Source organism: Hetaerina americana, unplaced genomic scaffold, assembly GCF_022747635.1.
Source record: "Hetaerina americana unplaced genomic scaffold, ioHetAmer1.1.p SCAF_7, whole genome shotgun sequence".
Classification (NCBI taxonomy): domain Eukaryota; kingdom Metazoa; phylum Arthropoda; class Insecta; order Odonata; family Calopterygidae; genus Hetaerina; species Hetaerina americana.
The window spans coordinates 38,896,569-38,910,262 of NW_027287316.1; the positions used below are offsets into that span (position 1 = coordinate 38,896,569).

The following is a 13,694-nucleotide window of genomic DNA, read 5'->3' on the forward strand; positions in this document are numbered from 1 at the left end:
GTCATTTATCAATTGCTTTTGGCTGGTTAGAGCAATTCGCAGGCCTGATATATTAGGAGGGAAATGAAGTATTTCCAAACTCCTGGGAAGGGTAAGAATTAAAATTCCTCAGTTTAATTTGGGCTTCGGAGGCGATACGTTCATTAAATACGAAATGCGTGACAAAGAGAAATCTCATTACACAATAATTAGATCCGCAATTGCTTCCATCTCTTTAATAGCATATGAATTTAATGAATATCCTTCAGCATATTTCAAACAAATCTCAACTCCATGGTTTCGCCAAAGTTTTTGATGGCCGTCGTGCCTTATAATTCTCGTGCTACCCAATTTCTTTAAAATCGAAGATGAATACAAGAAGCTGAGCCGGTTTTGCTGGAAAGGATAGGTCCTGCGTGCGTGAGTTTAAATCGTGATGTTGAGCTCTTCCCCGACTGTGCCTCAAGGCTTATTTCCTTTAAGCAAGTGGAGACTAGGTTTTTAGATTTAACTACCGTGTGAAAAACGAAATTATCTAGACGGGGAACAGAGTGTCATGCAAAGGACTCTCAATAAAACCTAAAAAAATAGAACTCCTCAACTACAATGTCAAAATGATACAAACCATAAACACAGTTATCAAACCCGAAGGTCATTTTGATAAGTGAGGGTAGAAGAACTCACCCAATACGAAGCCCAACTGCGTGTGAAATTCACACATTCGGGTGGAAGTCACACATAACCTGTGCCGTCTATTGTTTCCAGGAAGATCTCAAATATATCACAGCTTCGGTGAAGCCGATAGGAAACCCAGAGCCGTGTCCGGGAATCGAACCCAGGCCCTTCCTGCATGAGTAGTCCAACGCTCTACCCCTGGACTACCGCGTCTTGTTAACATGATACATGTTTTGCATATGTACAAAACAATAACATGCAGGTTGTATATGCACTCGCACACATACATGCGCGAAAATCTTCAAAGGCGAAAAAATTGCTGACGACCCAAGATAAGGGAAGCGATAAAAAACTAATGAAAAGACATAGACAAGGTTAATGGGAGATACGAAGAACAATCCAAATAGATAAATCAGGTTTTAAAGAATATTATGTTCCTAATTTAGGTGAATCTCTCACGCTGTTCACTTTGGTCCGTAGCTCATCATGATAATTCGGTGGAATAACTCCGTGCACTGCAGATGAAAGATACAAAGGGAAGGTTTAGCTAGTCCTGAAGCTGATCATCTAAATCCCCTTTCTCTTCCTATTTCCCATCCGGGCTCAATAAAGAACTCAGGGAGGATCTCTCGCTTTTTCAACGCCGCCGAATCAAGGCGGAGTATCATTAAAGCGCCGGTGGATTTAATTAATTCATCCATCTTAGGTCTCCTGCATCGCTTCCTCCCAAGGGAAGTCACGACGCCGCCGCGTTTCAGACGATGGGAAAAGAGAAAAAAAATAATGAAATAAAAAAGCAGAGCGATGATTTCCCAACCTTCCTCCCTCCCTTTCTCTTCCCTCTCGCTCGCCTTTTTATTTAAATTTCGCTCCACGGCATCTTCCCACCTACACTGGCTCTTTTTCCACATATAACTCCCACACCACCCCTCGCCGTACCCTCCTTCATCATCTCACCAACAAAACCCTACCTCCCCTGCCAATTCCCTCCTTCCTACTCTCCCATCTCCGGCTGAAAATGAACTTACATCTTACACCGCCCCCTTGATTGTTTTTCGGCCCCGCTCTTGGGATTCGTGCCTCTAGCCGAACGGAACCGAATGTCCGTACGGACATTCGAATACCCGAATTTCTATTTGTCGGTCGAAAGAGTTCACTAATTCCTCCGTCAAATCACATACCATCAAACCACCAGTAAGAAACAATTTTTTTCGAACGAAAAATTTTCACGGATTAGGGTAGATCTCAGCTAATACTATGCTTAATGTGCATTAACAGCATAGAGAGGGGAGCACACCTTTCCCTTTACCGCCTGCGGTTTCCTAGAAAAATCTATATAAGAAATCACACGACTTGGTAGAACCTAATGGTGCTTAGAGGTGTCACCCGGAATAAAACCCATGCACCCTGAACGGTTTCCCAGAGCTCTCATCACCGGATTACCATGAGCCTAATCACATAATAAAAGGAGAATATTCGAGATTTTTTACGAATTCTGTTCATCACCACGGGATATCAATCTGAAAATTGGCTAGTAGCAGCTCTCCAAACAGTCCAGTTCCCTGTTACTCTCTTCATACCCTCTCCTTGCACCGACTTTTTCCATGATCTGCTTTCGTAGCTTATCTAAATCCTTCCTCTGTAAATGTACCCCTCCACGTTTGCTTCAATTATAATCTTCGGCTAACTAACGTACTTTCGGATTAATTCAAGCAATGTCCCTCTTCTCCTATTTAGTGCCCACCATAATCCTTTCTTCACACTCCTCTTACATTGCCTCTTCATTTATTACTCTACGAATCCTATTCAGAAAACAAATAACTATTCTTTTCCAAATGAGTGCTGAAAAATATTTGATTCCGTTCAGCTAGGTGAAAAAATATTTAACCGGAGAGGAATATCCCAGCTATCTAATTATACGGTTGTCGTAAGAGAGTCATAAGAAGGCTGTGGTTCAGAATTTAACAGCATTACGAGAAATATTAGAGAAGCAAGGATGACAATAAGGACCTTTTGACGCCTTAAGTTTGGTTTCATTGTGGAAAATGAATGAGTTTTCTGACACCAATTCCATAAAATCAACTCTCCCTATCACAAATTCATGGTCCTGTTATTGACTTGCACGATCATGAGCCAGTGAAAATCATGAATTTGAATTTGTGGTTTTTGCATGCGGTTTTTTTTCTTTTTTAAATTACGGGTGGTGTCCTAACACCCCCCGCCACACGCCCTTGCGGCGGCTTGCGGGGTATTAAGTAGATGTAGATGTAGATCACTGCGAGACCAACATAACGAAAGTACATATGATAAATACCCATTGTTTTTAAAGTGTGTTATATTTCCGACTAATCAATTATAATGGTACGTTGGGATGATTGGATATTCCTCAGCACCGATTCAGCAGACTTTCCTGGGCAAAATGGTCGCAGAAAGCTGAAATATCATGCTTTCGAGTAGGTTCCCGCGAATTAACCATTCGTTTACCTAGTATGCCTCTAAAGCCTCGTATTCCCTTTCGCGAAAGGTTCGTCTTCATTTATCACGCAGCACCATTATTTTTTGCTGATAATTCCGCTTACTCCGAATGTGCATTTTTATTAGTTCTCAACCCGACGTCGTCGTCCGGGCATTATGTTGTCAACCACAATATTTTTCAGCAGTCGATCTGTTGATCCTACCGCGTGATTTTCAAAGAAAATATGAGCTCAAGAAAACAAGCTCTCACGTCCTATGATTCTCACACCCGAATACAGTGTGGGAAAATCCACCACCGTTCTCAGCGAGCTCAAAAAAAAAGTGGACAGATATCTAACTACGTTACGAGGATGTATGAATTTGTCACTGGTCCGGACGGTTTCCTCCTTTCACTGGAGGGGGGCGAAAGTAAAAGGCAATTTCCGTGGCGAATTTCACGTGTGTTGCACGGAAACTCGCATTTTGTTTCCTCTTTTATTTTTGTTTCCACAAAAAACTAAAGAAATGGGGATCCAAGGCGGGAAGAGAATGAAGAAATGCTGTGAAAGCATTGTGAGGGAGGATTTAATAAGCCCCAATTCCCTTGCTCACAGTTTAACGTGCTCACAATCAAACTAACTCACGCTCCGGGAGCCAGCTGTGCGGATTCGAAAAGCAGCAGACGTTAAGCGAAGTCGTTTTCGACACATTGCTAATGGCTTTCGACTGCATCGAAAATTACCTTGGGAAAGAGCGGTGGAATAATACGTTCTCACTGCATGCAAGCGTCCACCCAGAGGAAAAGATTAAACGTCCCATTAAGTTTGGTCCTTTTTATTTGCCTTTTTTGCCTCTCAAAACCTAAGGTAATTTAAAATAAGCTAGGAAATGTTTCATACAGGTCATGCACTGGAATTAATTAAATAGCAGTCTCAATTTCATCTCACTATTGTGACGCGAGAATTCGATGATTTCTTCACCGATAGAGCACCTTCGGGAACACCTTAGGGATCCACGCAAACCTTTGCTTAACGGAAAATAACGTTTGTCCCACCACCCTAGGAGGAAAAGGTGTTTTGGGCCAAGGGTAGTCCGGTTTGCAAATCATCCCCGACCACACACACTAACAGTGGCTCGCAGGGTAATAAATTAAACAAAATGAAATCTTTAAATCGAAATTAATTTTCAATCCACCATGTTAGTTGGTGACTATTGCCAAAACTTAGCAGAACGTTCCTATGATTCTTTGTTTATCCAATGGAAAATTTTGTGTCATTCGTTTCGCGTCAAGCTCGAAACTCTTTAGGAATGAGACGAATAATATGACCAATAATTTCAACGAGTTTTACATCTGAGGTGCGCTTCCGAGCCCACGCGCCAAATTTAAACACCATTCATAACAGAGTGAAAGGGAGAATATTTCGTTGAAAATCAGCGAGAGAAAATGATCGGGAGCGCCTATATTTTTGCTAAGTTTCAATCGATTTTCAGTGCACTTAAAAGAAATTGCAAGCATTCTGAGATGAAAGTCTTGAAAATTACCTTTCATCTGCAAACTAAAATGGAAGAGCAAGGTAACCAACTGCTACTTTTCAGTATCAATATGTTAACCGATGACCTGATTACTTCCAAAATGTATTACAGGGCCAACGAGAAGAACAATAAGGGATATTCTTACATATAGCAAGTAGGAATTCAAGTAAATTTGATCCCACACTAACCTTATACCCTACAAGTAAACTACACGGTAGTTGACTTTTAGGGTACCCCATCAGGCATGCAAGACCCATTCTATTGATCACCTTAAGGAAAGTAAGAATTTATTGAGAAGTTATTAAGTTAATCATTAATTGAAATAGCTTAGAGCTGAGGGTTATTAATGGACAAAATGAAGGTGACGATGGTTATGAACATTAGTAAATTCACAATAACATGGAGCTCTTGTTAGAATCTATGAGTTCAGCCGGCAGAAGTAAAAGGTAAATAATGGGCATGTGATGTAACAGAAGAAGCTTCTACGCCTTAACTGTAAAAAACTTCACTAATTCGTATCAGGCGCGAAGCTTCATGTTACAGACATTTTTCTATAAAGAATAAAACTCATACTCTGGCCACCGTTTGCAGATAAATCATAATATGGCACCGATAAACTAGCTCCTGTACGATGATATTTCTTCCGAAGTGAGGTTGTATCGTATTCGTGATACCACAATATTTTTCCACCCGACATATTACATGTACGAAGTCTCAGTTATTCCATACTGCTCAGTTGAAGGATTTTTTCATACATCCATATACGTATAGCCATTGAATTTCATGTACCTAGGAAATTTAAATAAATATAATAATTTTATTATTTCTTAGAATATCTCATAGTTATGCATAAAGATATTTGAATATAAAAAATATGCATATAAACCATGTTCATCATGAGCTCCTTCACTTACATATCGCGACACATGGAGATAAGCCGTCGGCCAAATCCGATTCTGTATCTTCCCCCTTTGTTTTGTCGAAGATTCATTCGCTTTACTATATTTCTAATCTTCAATTCATCTGGAAGTGCTCCTAAGAATTATGATATCATGCGCAAACCTTGCATTGTAATGCCAAATACAAGACAAATAGGTTTCCTTCACCCCACAAACTAGAAAAATCCTTTTAGAATTTCAGTGAAGCCGTTAAAATAATGCTATCATCTTAAGCGGCAGATCCACAAATGAATTTTACTATACCTTGATACTTCACCTATTAAAATTATTTGAAAAAATCTATTTATAGGAATAATACGGTGGAAAACTCTTACACCAATTTGCAGAGAAACATGTATCAGTTTTAGCGGACAGTAAGTCACATTCATGAGCCTTTTGGAATAACGCCAAATCAGTTTTCGTGATACTCTGAATAAGAGAAAGAATGGCGCATTTACACTCCTGCGAAAACTGCAAAATGCATCAATAATTTCTTTCCCACTAACTTATTACCAAATATTATTGGGGTAATAAAATCCCCATGGGCCGATGATTTAGAACATTAAGGTCTAAAAGAAACAGAAATTTGATATTTTTTCCAAATTTAATTTTTCGGTGAGTTTCACCTAGTGACCTGCCCTCATACCATCTTTCAGATATACAGCGCCCTAGGGTGTGATAATCTTGAAAGATTCAACGACGACTTAGAGAGTATTATACATATCCCAAACTCTGGATACCAGGTGAAATTAAGGGAAAAGGGCCGATAACGTTAGTAACCCTTCACTTCGTACCTAATTGCCCAGTCGACCCGTGGGTACGTTTCCGAAGGAAGTAAAAACAATAAACTCCAAAATTGTTTGACAGCAGAATGAACTTCCCCAAAGGATCGTAAAAAAAACATTACGGGTGAGATTTTCGTCCGCTTCACTCTGATTTCAGATCGACGATTTTGTTTTTTTCCACCAAGTGGAGGTCGCCTCGCATTATGTGGGTCAGTTGCGCCCCTCATCAAAAACTTTCTCTGCCGTTACTTACCGACTACCAACCGAAAGAAAAAGGTCAGTATTTTGAAATGCATGACAAATAACATTGAGGGAAGACTGGGCTGACGTTTGGGCGGTTGGGACCCCGAAAAATAAAAACAGAAAAACAAGTTACCAAACGCACAACTTTACACACACACATACATATACTAAAATATATATGTATATATATTTACATATATACATATATATACCTAAATATATATACATATATATATACATATATATTTTTTATACATATATGCATAGAAATTTCACACACATACATATGCATGAGCGAGTCCGAGGTGGGTTAGAAGGAAATTTTGGTCAATCGCAAAGGTCTCAAGAGCGATGAGGTCCGACCGTGCCAAAGGCCGACAGATATATTAGAGCCCCTCCCAACTTTTCTCCCTGTAGAGTTTGCCCGTGACACAAAAAGTCCAAATTTGGGTAGCCATTCTTGCTCGACTCGCCCCAAAAGTGAGACATTTTCAGGTTACTTACATGATTAAATGGTCATTCAGATTCCAGCGCAGTGGTTAACTGATTGACAGCTAGTCGGGGGGTCATCAGTTCAACTCAATCCATGCCGTTAACGCTGAACACTTTCTGTTAAAATCAAACTCGAATTTGACACGTACTATAATTGTTTAGGAGTCAAGGAGACCCTAGAAAAAGAGATTCAGGAAAAAAATTAGGAAAGCAAACAGGGTTACAAGATTTATAAACCATGAAATAGGGATGAGTAAACACGCAAAAAACATATGATATAAGGAGAATAAATAAAATAGTAATAAGGCCGATAGTGAAGTATGCAGTAGGGACCAGGCTTGGCATGCTTCAGGATAGATGAAATTAATGAGACGATTTGCAGGAAAAAATCGAAGGACAGGTAGAATAGGACTTGAGGAAATAAGACATACGTAAAATATGTAATAACAGTACTTGAATATATAGTAAAAGAATTTAATGGAACCACTAGATAAACTGAATGAATTATACAAGAATAGAAAAACAACTCACAGGACAACACTTACTAGGAGAACAATCTGGGAAACGGCAGAAGAAAAGATAGTATGAAATGCTGACTTAGTATCAGAATGAAATAGTCAATTTGGCTGTAGAATTAGAACGTTATGGAAGAAATCAGGCAGAAAAGGAGATATCTCATCCCATTCAAAGTATACGAATATCAAACGCCTTAAGAATTATTATGGTTTAAGATACACGTATACCCTTATCTATTTAATTAACATGCTGATTGATGATTGTGGTTATTCGATACGAGTTTCAAGTAAAGTCAACGTTGGAGAGTACGCGTATCACTCCTTAATTAATAAAAGTTGAGTCAACGTTTTAGAAAGATGCGATAAAACTGTTTCGGTTATTTCATGTGTTTCGGTAATAATTGAGTAAATTTTGACCCAGGAAACGCGATATAACTTAACGTCTTGAGCGGATAAGATTTATTTTTCCTTAAGCGGTGATGCGACGGCTGGGTGGGACTCCACTGACGTAGATTTGGTACCAACAGAATCTCGCGGGAAGGTATGCGTGAGGCAGACTTTCTCAGCGAAGGTATTGTATTACCAGTGAAACTAAATATCCCAATGGAGACGGTAGAATATAGTCTTATTTCATGAGTTGGGGCGACAGACTCTAATTTGTGGAAATTCGCTATCACAATACACTTCAAATTGGTAACTTCACACTGAATCAATTTGTTCGTACATCACTTTTCAAAGTGCATCATCTTAAACCATAACTTTCAAATTCATCCAGCGGACAATTACAAAGTGGTCTTTATGACTTATTATGACTCCATGACTTATTTCATAGTCATCATCATTTTAGCCCATGTACGCCATCATCATAGTCCAATTATTTTGTTTTGGTCGGTCACCATTGCGACTTGTATGTCACATGGACTCACCCCACCCCAAAAATAGTAATGTTATGTTTTCCATAAATCAATCAACTTCTCGGACAAGGTATCCGAGAAATCTGATGAATAAATCCCCAGTATAAATTCTTGTTACTCCAACATTATTTCCTAATTGAGTTCTGCATTCTTTCCCCCACCCAGCCTTCGCATTTTACAAAAACCTGCCATCTTCCTGCCACTTCCAAGCTTCCCCAGCGTTTTCGTATCAATCGACTTTAACCTTCGACTTCACCCACATTATCTGCATTCAAATTTAACCTCCCAACATCCTCTTTCGCAAACAATGGTAAATATTCATCATTTGTATTCCGTTCTGCCCAACATATTTCCTCTACATTCTTCTCCACTCACACAACTCAAAATCCCCAACACATGTTAATTCTCTTGCCTCTAAGCTCAGGAATCGGTAAAATACCGCATGCGTGGATATACACCCAAAAATAATGTTATGTTTTCCATAAGTCAATCAATTTATCGGACAAGACGTCCAAGAAATCTGACAAAATAAATCTCCAACGAAGAAAAGCAATGCGAGAAAGCGCAGCCAATCAATGCATATGAAAGAACTAAAGCAATTCATTTGTCAGTCCACCTTCACTTCGAAATCGAGTGCGGAACTCTGGAACTAGCATTATTATTTCCACGTCAATCTCCAGCCGTTGCGTAGCCCAAAATTTTGTAGTGGGCGTTCTTTTCCCTTTCGTCCGATCTCTCGAAGCTCCATCAAAAGCAATCGCTCTCGTGACGCGATCGAATGCATAAGGAACTAAATTTAACAGCTACGTGTGATGAGAGAGCGAAAGGAAGCATTCGCTCGAGGGAGCCGCGTTCAAAGTAGAGGTAGTCAAAAAATCGTAAATGACTCTTTCCACCTTTCTAACGGGTAGCCGTGGCTTTCACCAATCAGCCGAAGATCCCTTCAAATCCAGTATGATTTCGTTGCGAGCGGCACGCATTTCCTCCGATAAATTGATCGCCGAGGCAATCTCCTTGAAACAACAATGGACTCGCTCTCAATCCTTTACGGCTTTATTACTCCATTTTTTTTCATTGCGGATGGTCGTATTTTCACTGTTCATAGAGGAGGCAATCAGCCAGTTAGAAATGTTGAAATGACTTGGTACTTTCCTGTCAGCGACGAGAATACATCGCATGCTAGTTAGAAAAGCTTGATCGGAGTTCATGACGAATAGTAAGCTTCTACGAGTTATTTTTTTCCATTCAACTGCTGTTTTAAATTGTTTGGCAATGAGAGGTAATTAAATTCGCTGTTCATGATTTAAAAATAAAATTTCAAGCTTCCAGGCAAATATATTGTCAATGTATCAGCAAAGTTGCGTCGCTGACTAGTCTGCATCATCCAATACTCTCCATCCTCTTCCAACCATGCATAGAACATTTTAAACTGTCCTCTCAACTGAAGGCAGTTCCCAGAGGGAAAACACAAGTCGTTCAATTAAGAATTGAGAAGGGCGGATTAAGTTTTATAGCATAACTGTGAAAAAGTCCATCGAAAAGTACAACGGAAACCATAAGTGTAAGGGAAAAGATTTACAAAATCTTTTAACTAGTGATGGAAATCGCTATTAAATTTTTACTCAATCGGCATTAATTACGGTCACATAAATTGGGAAAAAACCACAACTTATCAGTTTGGAGGGAAAGTACACAACCCGCCCTTCTAGGATTTCTCTTCAGTTTTCTATACAATCGTTGGTAAATTGACATAAGCTAGATACAATAATCCTTTAAGTATAGTCTGAAAAGAGCATCGGACTTCTAACGTGTGATCGATCAAGGCGCAGGGAGATGTGTGAGTGAACAAAGAGAATACATGTATTATTGAAGGACGTCGGGAAATAACTTTGAAAGCGTTTGCCAGCGTTAACTATCAAAGCGTAACAGTGGAGATAAGGCCGATTCTATCGAAGTTTTCAAGCAAATCCCGACGGAAAGAAAACATAGAACTAACGCACGCATCATTTTGATTTATCAGCGAAGTTTAACATTCAACCATGGTAATTATAATAGATTAATAATTATAAATGTACCGTAAGAATTATTCAAGAGTTTATTGTGATAAAGGTTTCATTCTTTTAGTAGGTTGTTAGATGACGCTCAGAAATGAAGACGGTCCATCGAGAACCTGCTTTGGCCGATAGACTACTATTAATAATAATTATTAATCACCACTAAATCATATATAGATTCATGTCACTGATTATAACAATCTCATTTCCACCCCTAGCCACGGCACTTTATGATAAACATTCCGGAAACTGGTTGCCTTCATTCCGTATCGCAAAATGTATCGTGCTTTATAATCAGCGACTTATTTTAACCTCTTCGACCTCTAAAATCTGATATTTCTTTCGTTACAGGTGAGATCCGTGTTAACGAGCAACTGGTTTTGGCCTGCATGCACACTCTGATGGCGAGAGAGCACAACAGGGTAGCCCACGCCCTCTCTCAGATCAACCCCCACTGGGACGACGAGACTCTTTACCAGGAGTCCAGGAGGATCGTGATCGCCGAAGTCCAGCACGTGACCTACAACGAATTCCTTCCCATAATCCTCGGCAAGGAGGTCATGCACAAGTTCGGCCTCTTACTTCAGAAGGAGGTGAGTTTGGGGGTGGAGGGTAGAGGAATGATTTGTTGAGGGTTTACTTTTACCCTACACTCGAGGACCATAAATATTCATTGGTGAAAGAACGGAGTTACCACCAATCGGTGCACAAGTCCGTTTGATCGCTTGAAACGATCACAACGAACTTCCTTATAGTTTAGTCAAAAAAATTTCGTCGACACAACAAATTATCGACCTCGTCGGAGTCTCGACAACGCCCTCACCAGTTAATCAGTAGGCCATGGATCCCTCCCAAGTGGGTTTTCTCATCCTATATCGCATCTCATCGCATGAGTATTTTTGTTCGTCCTTGATGTTATAGCGTGGGATCTACCTAAGGCCTTTCAATGAATTACAGTTATTAATTCATGTATGTAACATGACCTTAAACTTCTGCATTGCCTCCACACACCCACGTTTTTTATACCATAACTGGAATAGGCCCATATATGAAAGCACTCTTAGTAATATAATCTTGATGTTAATTCTAATGAAACACTCCACTGCCAATCCAGTGAGGAACTAGCTCGCTGAGGCAAGTATCTTACGCACAGTCGGTTCAATTTTCAACTCAGTTTTCCTTCATTTCACTCGAAAGAGCGTGGCGCTAAAATGCCTTCAATTATTTTTTTCACAGCTAATCATAACTGAGAAAAGAATTAAACGCGTGGCCACCGGAGCACGAAGTTGAAAGGTGTCATTGCAGCTGCACCGGAACTAGCTTTCGAAAGTGAAAAAAAGGAGGAGGAAGTGAAGTTTAAAGAGAATTTCAAAAAACTATCAATAACTCTCATTCAAATTTTCTATACAAACTTCAATTTGAACAAAAACTTATTAAATAGGCTTATAATGGACGATCACTCCATAAAGTGACTGTTTCATTAAAAAACGGTACACTGCAAATTCCCTTACGACCTTTTAATACTTAACATGAGGTCTTCATTGTGAAAAAACCTGAGTTCAACTCTGGAACCTCGTTGTGGTATTTCATATACCTCTTAATCGAATATCATATTTAACTTAGCTTTACATTCTCAGCAGTACTCCCCACTTTACATGACTTTACATCATGCGAAATTCTCGGCCCAGAATTCCTCAATGTAAGAATTCAGTCACTGCGCAGACGAGTTAGCAATTCATTCAGGCATTATTTTGAGTACGATGCCCTCTCCTAATGAAGTAGGTTACACTACTCCTTTGAACGTTTGCTTCGCAACCAATCCAATGACATTACACATTTTCGGAGCTCAATGTTCGCGCTAAGCGCAGAAAACACAACGGTAATTACAGGCCTGTATGTTTTTTTCCGCTATGATAACGATATTTGAGATGAACTGCGCGGCAATTATGAGAAAAATAAACCTAATAACAAGGGCTTGAATTGAGTTGACATACTGTACTAATGTCGACAACATCTCTATGACAATGAAGCCCATATTTTCTTCTCTTCTCAATCGAGACCTTTTTTGGAATGTGCCTCTCTCTACCTTAAAGAGTTTTTCTTATGACTTCTTCCTTATTAAAAAAAATAAGAAAAGATAGTTTTTTTATGAAAATCAAAACAGTTTTGATTATTTCTTAAATCTTAAACCTTCTTAACCTCACTCTGACTATAGATTTTGTGTCAGAACTCATGAACGTGTTAATGAAAAATTACGGTCTTTTCCCGATACCCCTCTATAAGTGATAGAGGCTCCCTTATCTCACAACAAAATTTTTGTGAGAAAAGTTTGATCTCATCCTTGAGATTATTAACCCAGATAATAATTAAGAAACTTACTCAGCTCTAACACAACCATGTAAAATATCCTCAACCGTTTTACTAATAGTACAGACAAAGCTAATGTGGTGGATACGTCATGAATGCTAAGTTAGAAAGTTCCCCATTCTATACTTACTTATCTTAGGCTAACCACATTTAAAACTCAAGCAATTAGATTTTCTGATCACTAGAACTGAATGAGGAACCGAATGGTGACACAGGGAAAGGAATAGCCCCTCCCCCCGTCCTGAATGTGTGAATTTCAGTACATGGTACAAGCGAGGTGATTCTATCGACACCAATTAAAAGCCAACTTCTGGGTTTATCTGATGAAGGGTACATTGGCCAGAACTTACTGTTTACAGTAAGTTCTGGCAACATTTTTTGCAATAATTCATCGTACTTAAGAACATAACCAGAATAACCTTTTGACAGATGTGAAGTTCCTATTAATTTCATTCCCAATTTCTATATTTTTCACAAACAATAGTCAAAAAAACATTAGTGAGTCGTATGGCTCATATTCTCTCATAAATTTCCATCCATCATCTACCTCAATTATAACATGAATTAGCTTGAAATAACTTTCTAATTTGGTTTTAAATTTTACGTTGATCCAATGGGGTCAAAACAATGTTAAGAGTTCAAAGTGTGACATCTGTATTTTACAATTAATTTGGCATATGGCATTCACTTGTCTTCCCTTCAAATTGCTCAGTTTAAATGAATTTCTCACAATTACCAATCGGAG

General features: G+C 39.1%; 1 protein-coding gene across 1 annotated transcript in view; it reads left to right on the top strand.

The window, feature by feature from the left end:
- The window catches only part of cysu (Curly Su), a 44,287-nt gene that overhangs the window by 14,552 nt on the left and 16,041 nt on the right, over positions 1-13,694 (top strand). Inside the window, exon 10 of the mRNA XM_071595449.1 lies at positions 10,934-11,175. Within this exon, the coding sequence (XP_071451550.1) occupies positions 10,934-11,175 (242 nt within the window). The remainder of the gene's footprint in view (positions 1-10,933; positions 11,176-13,694) is intronic.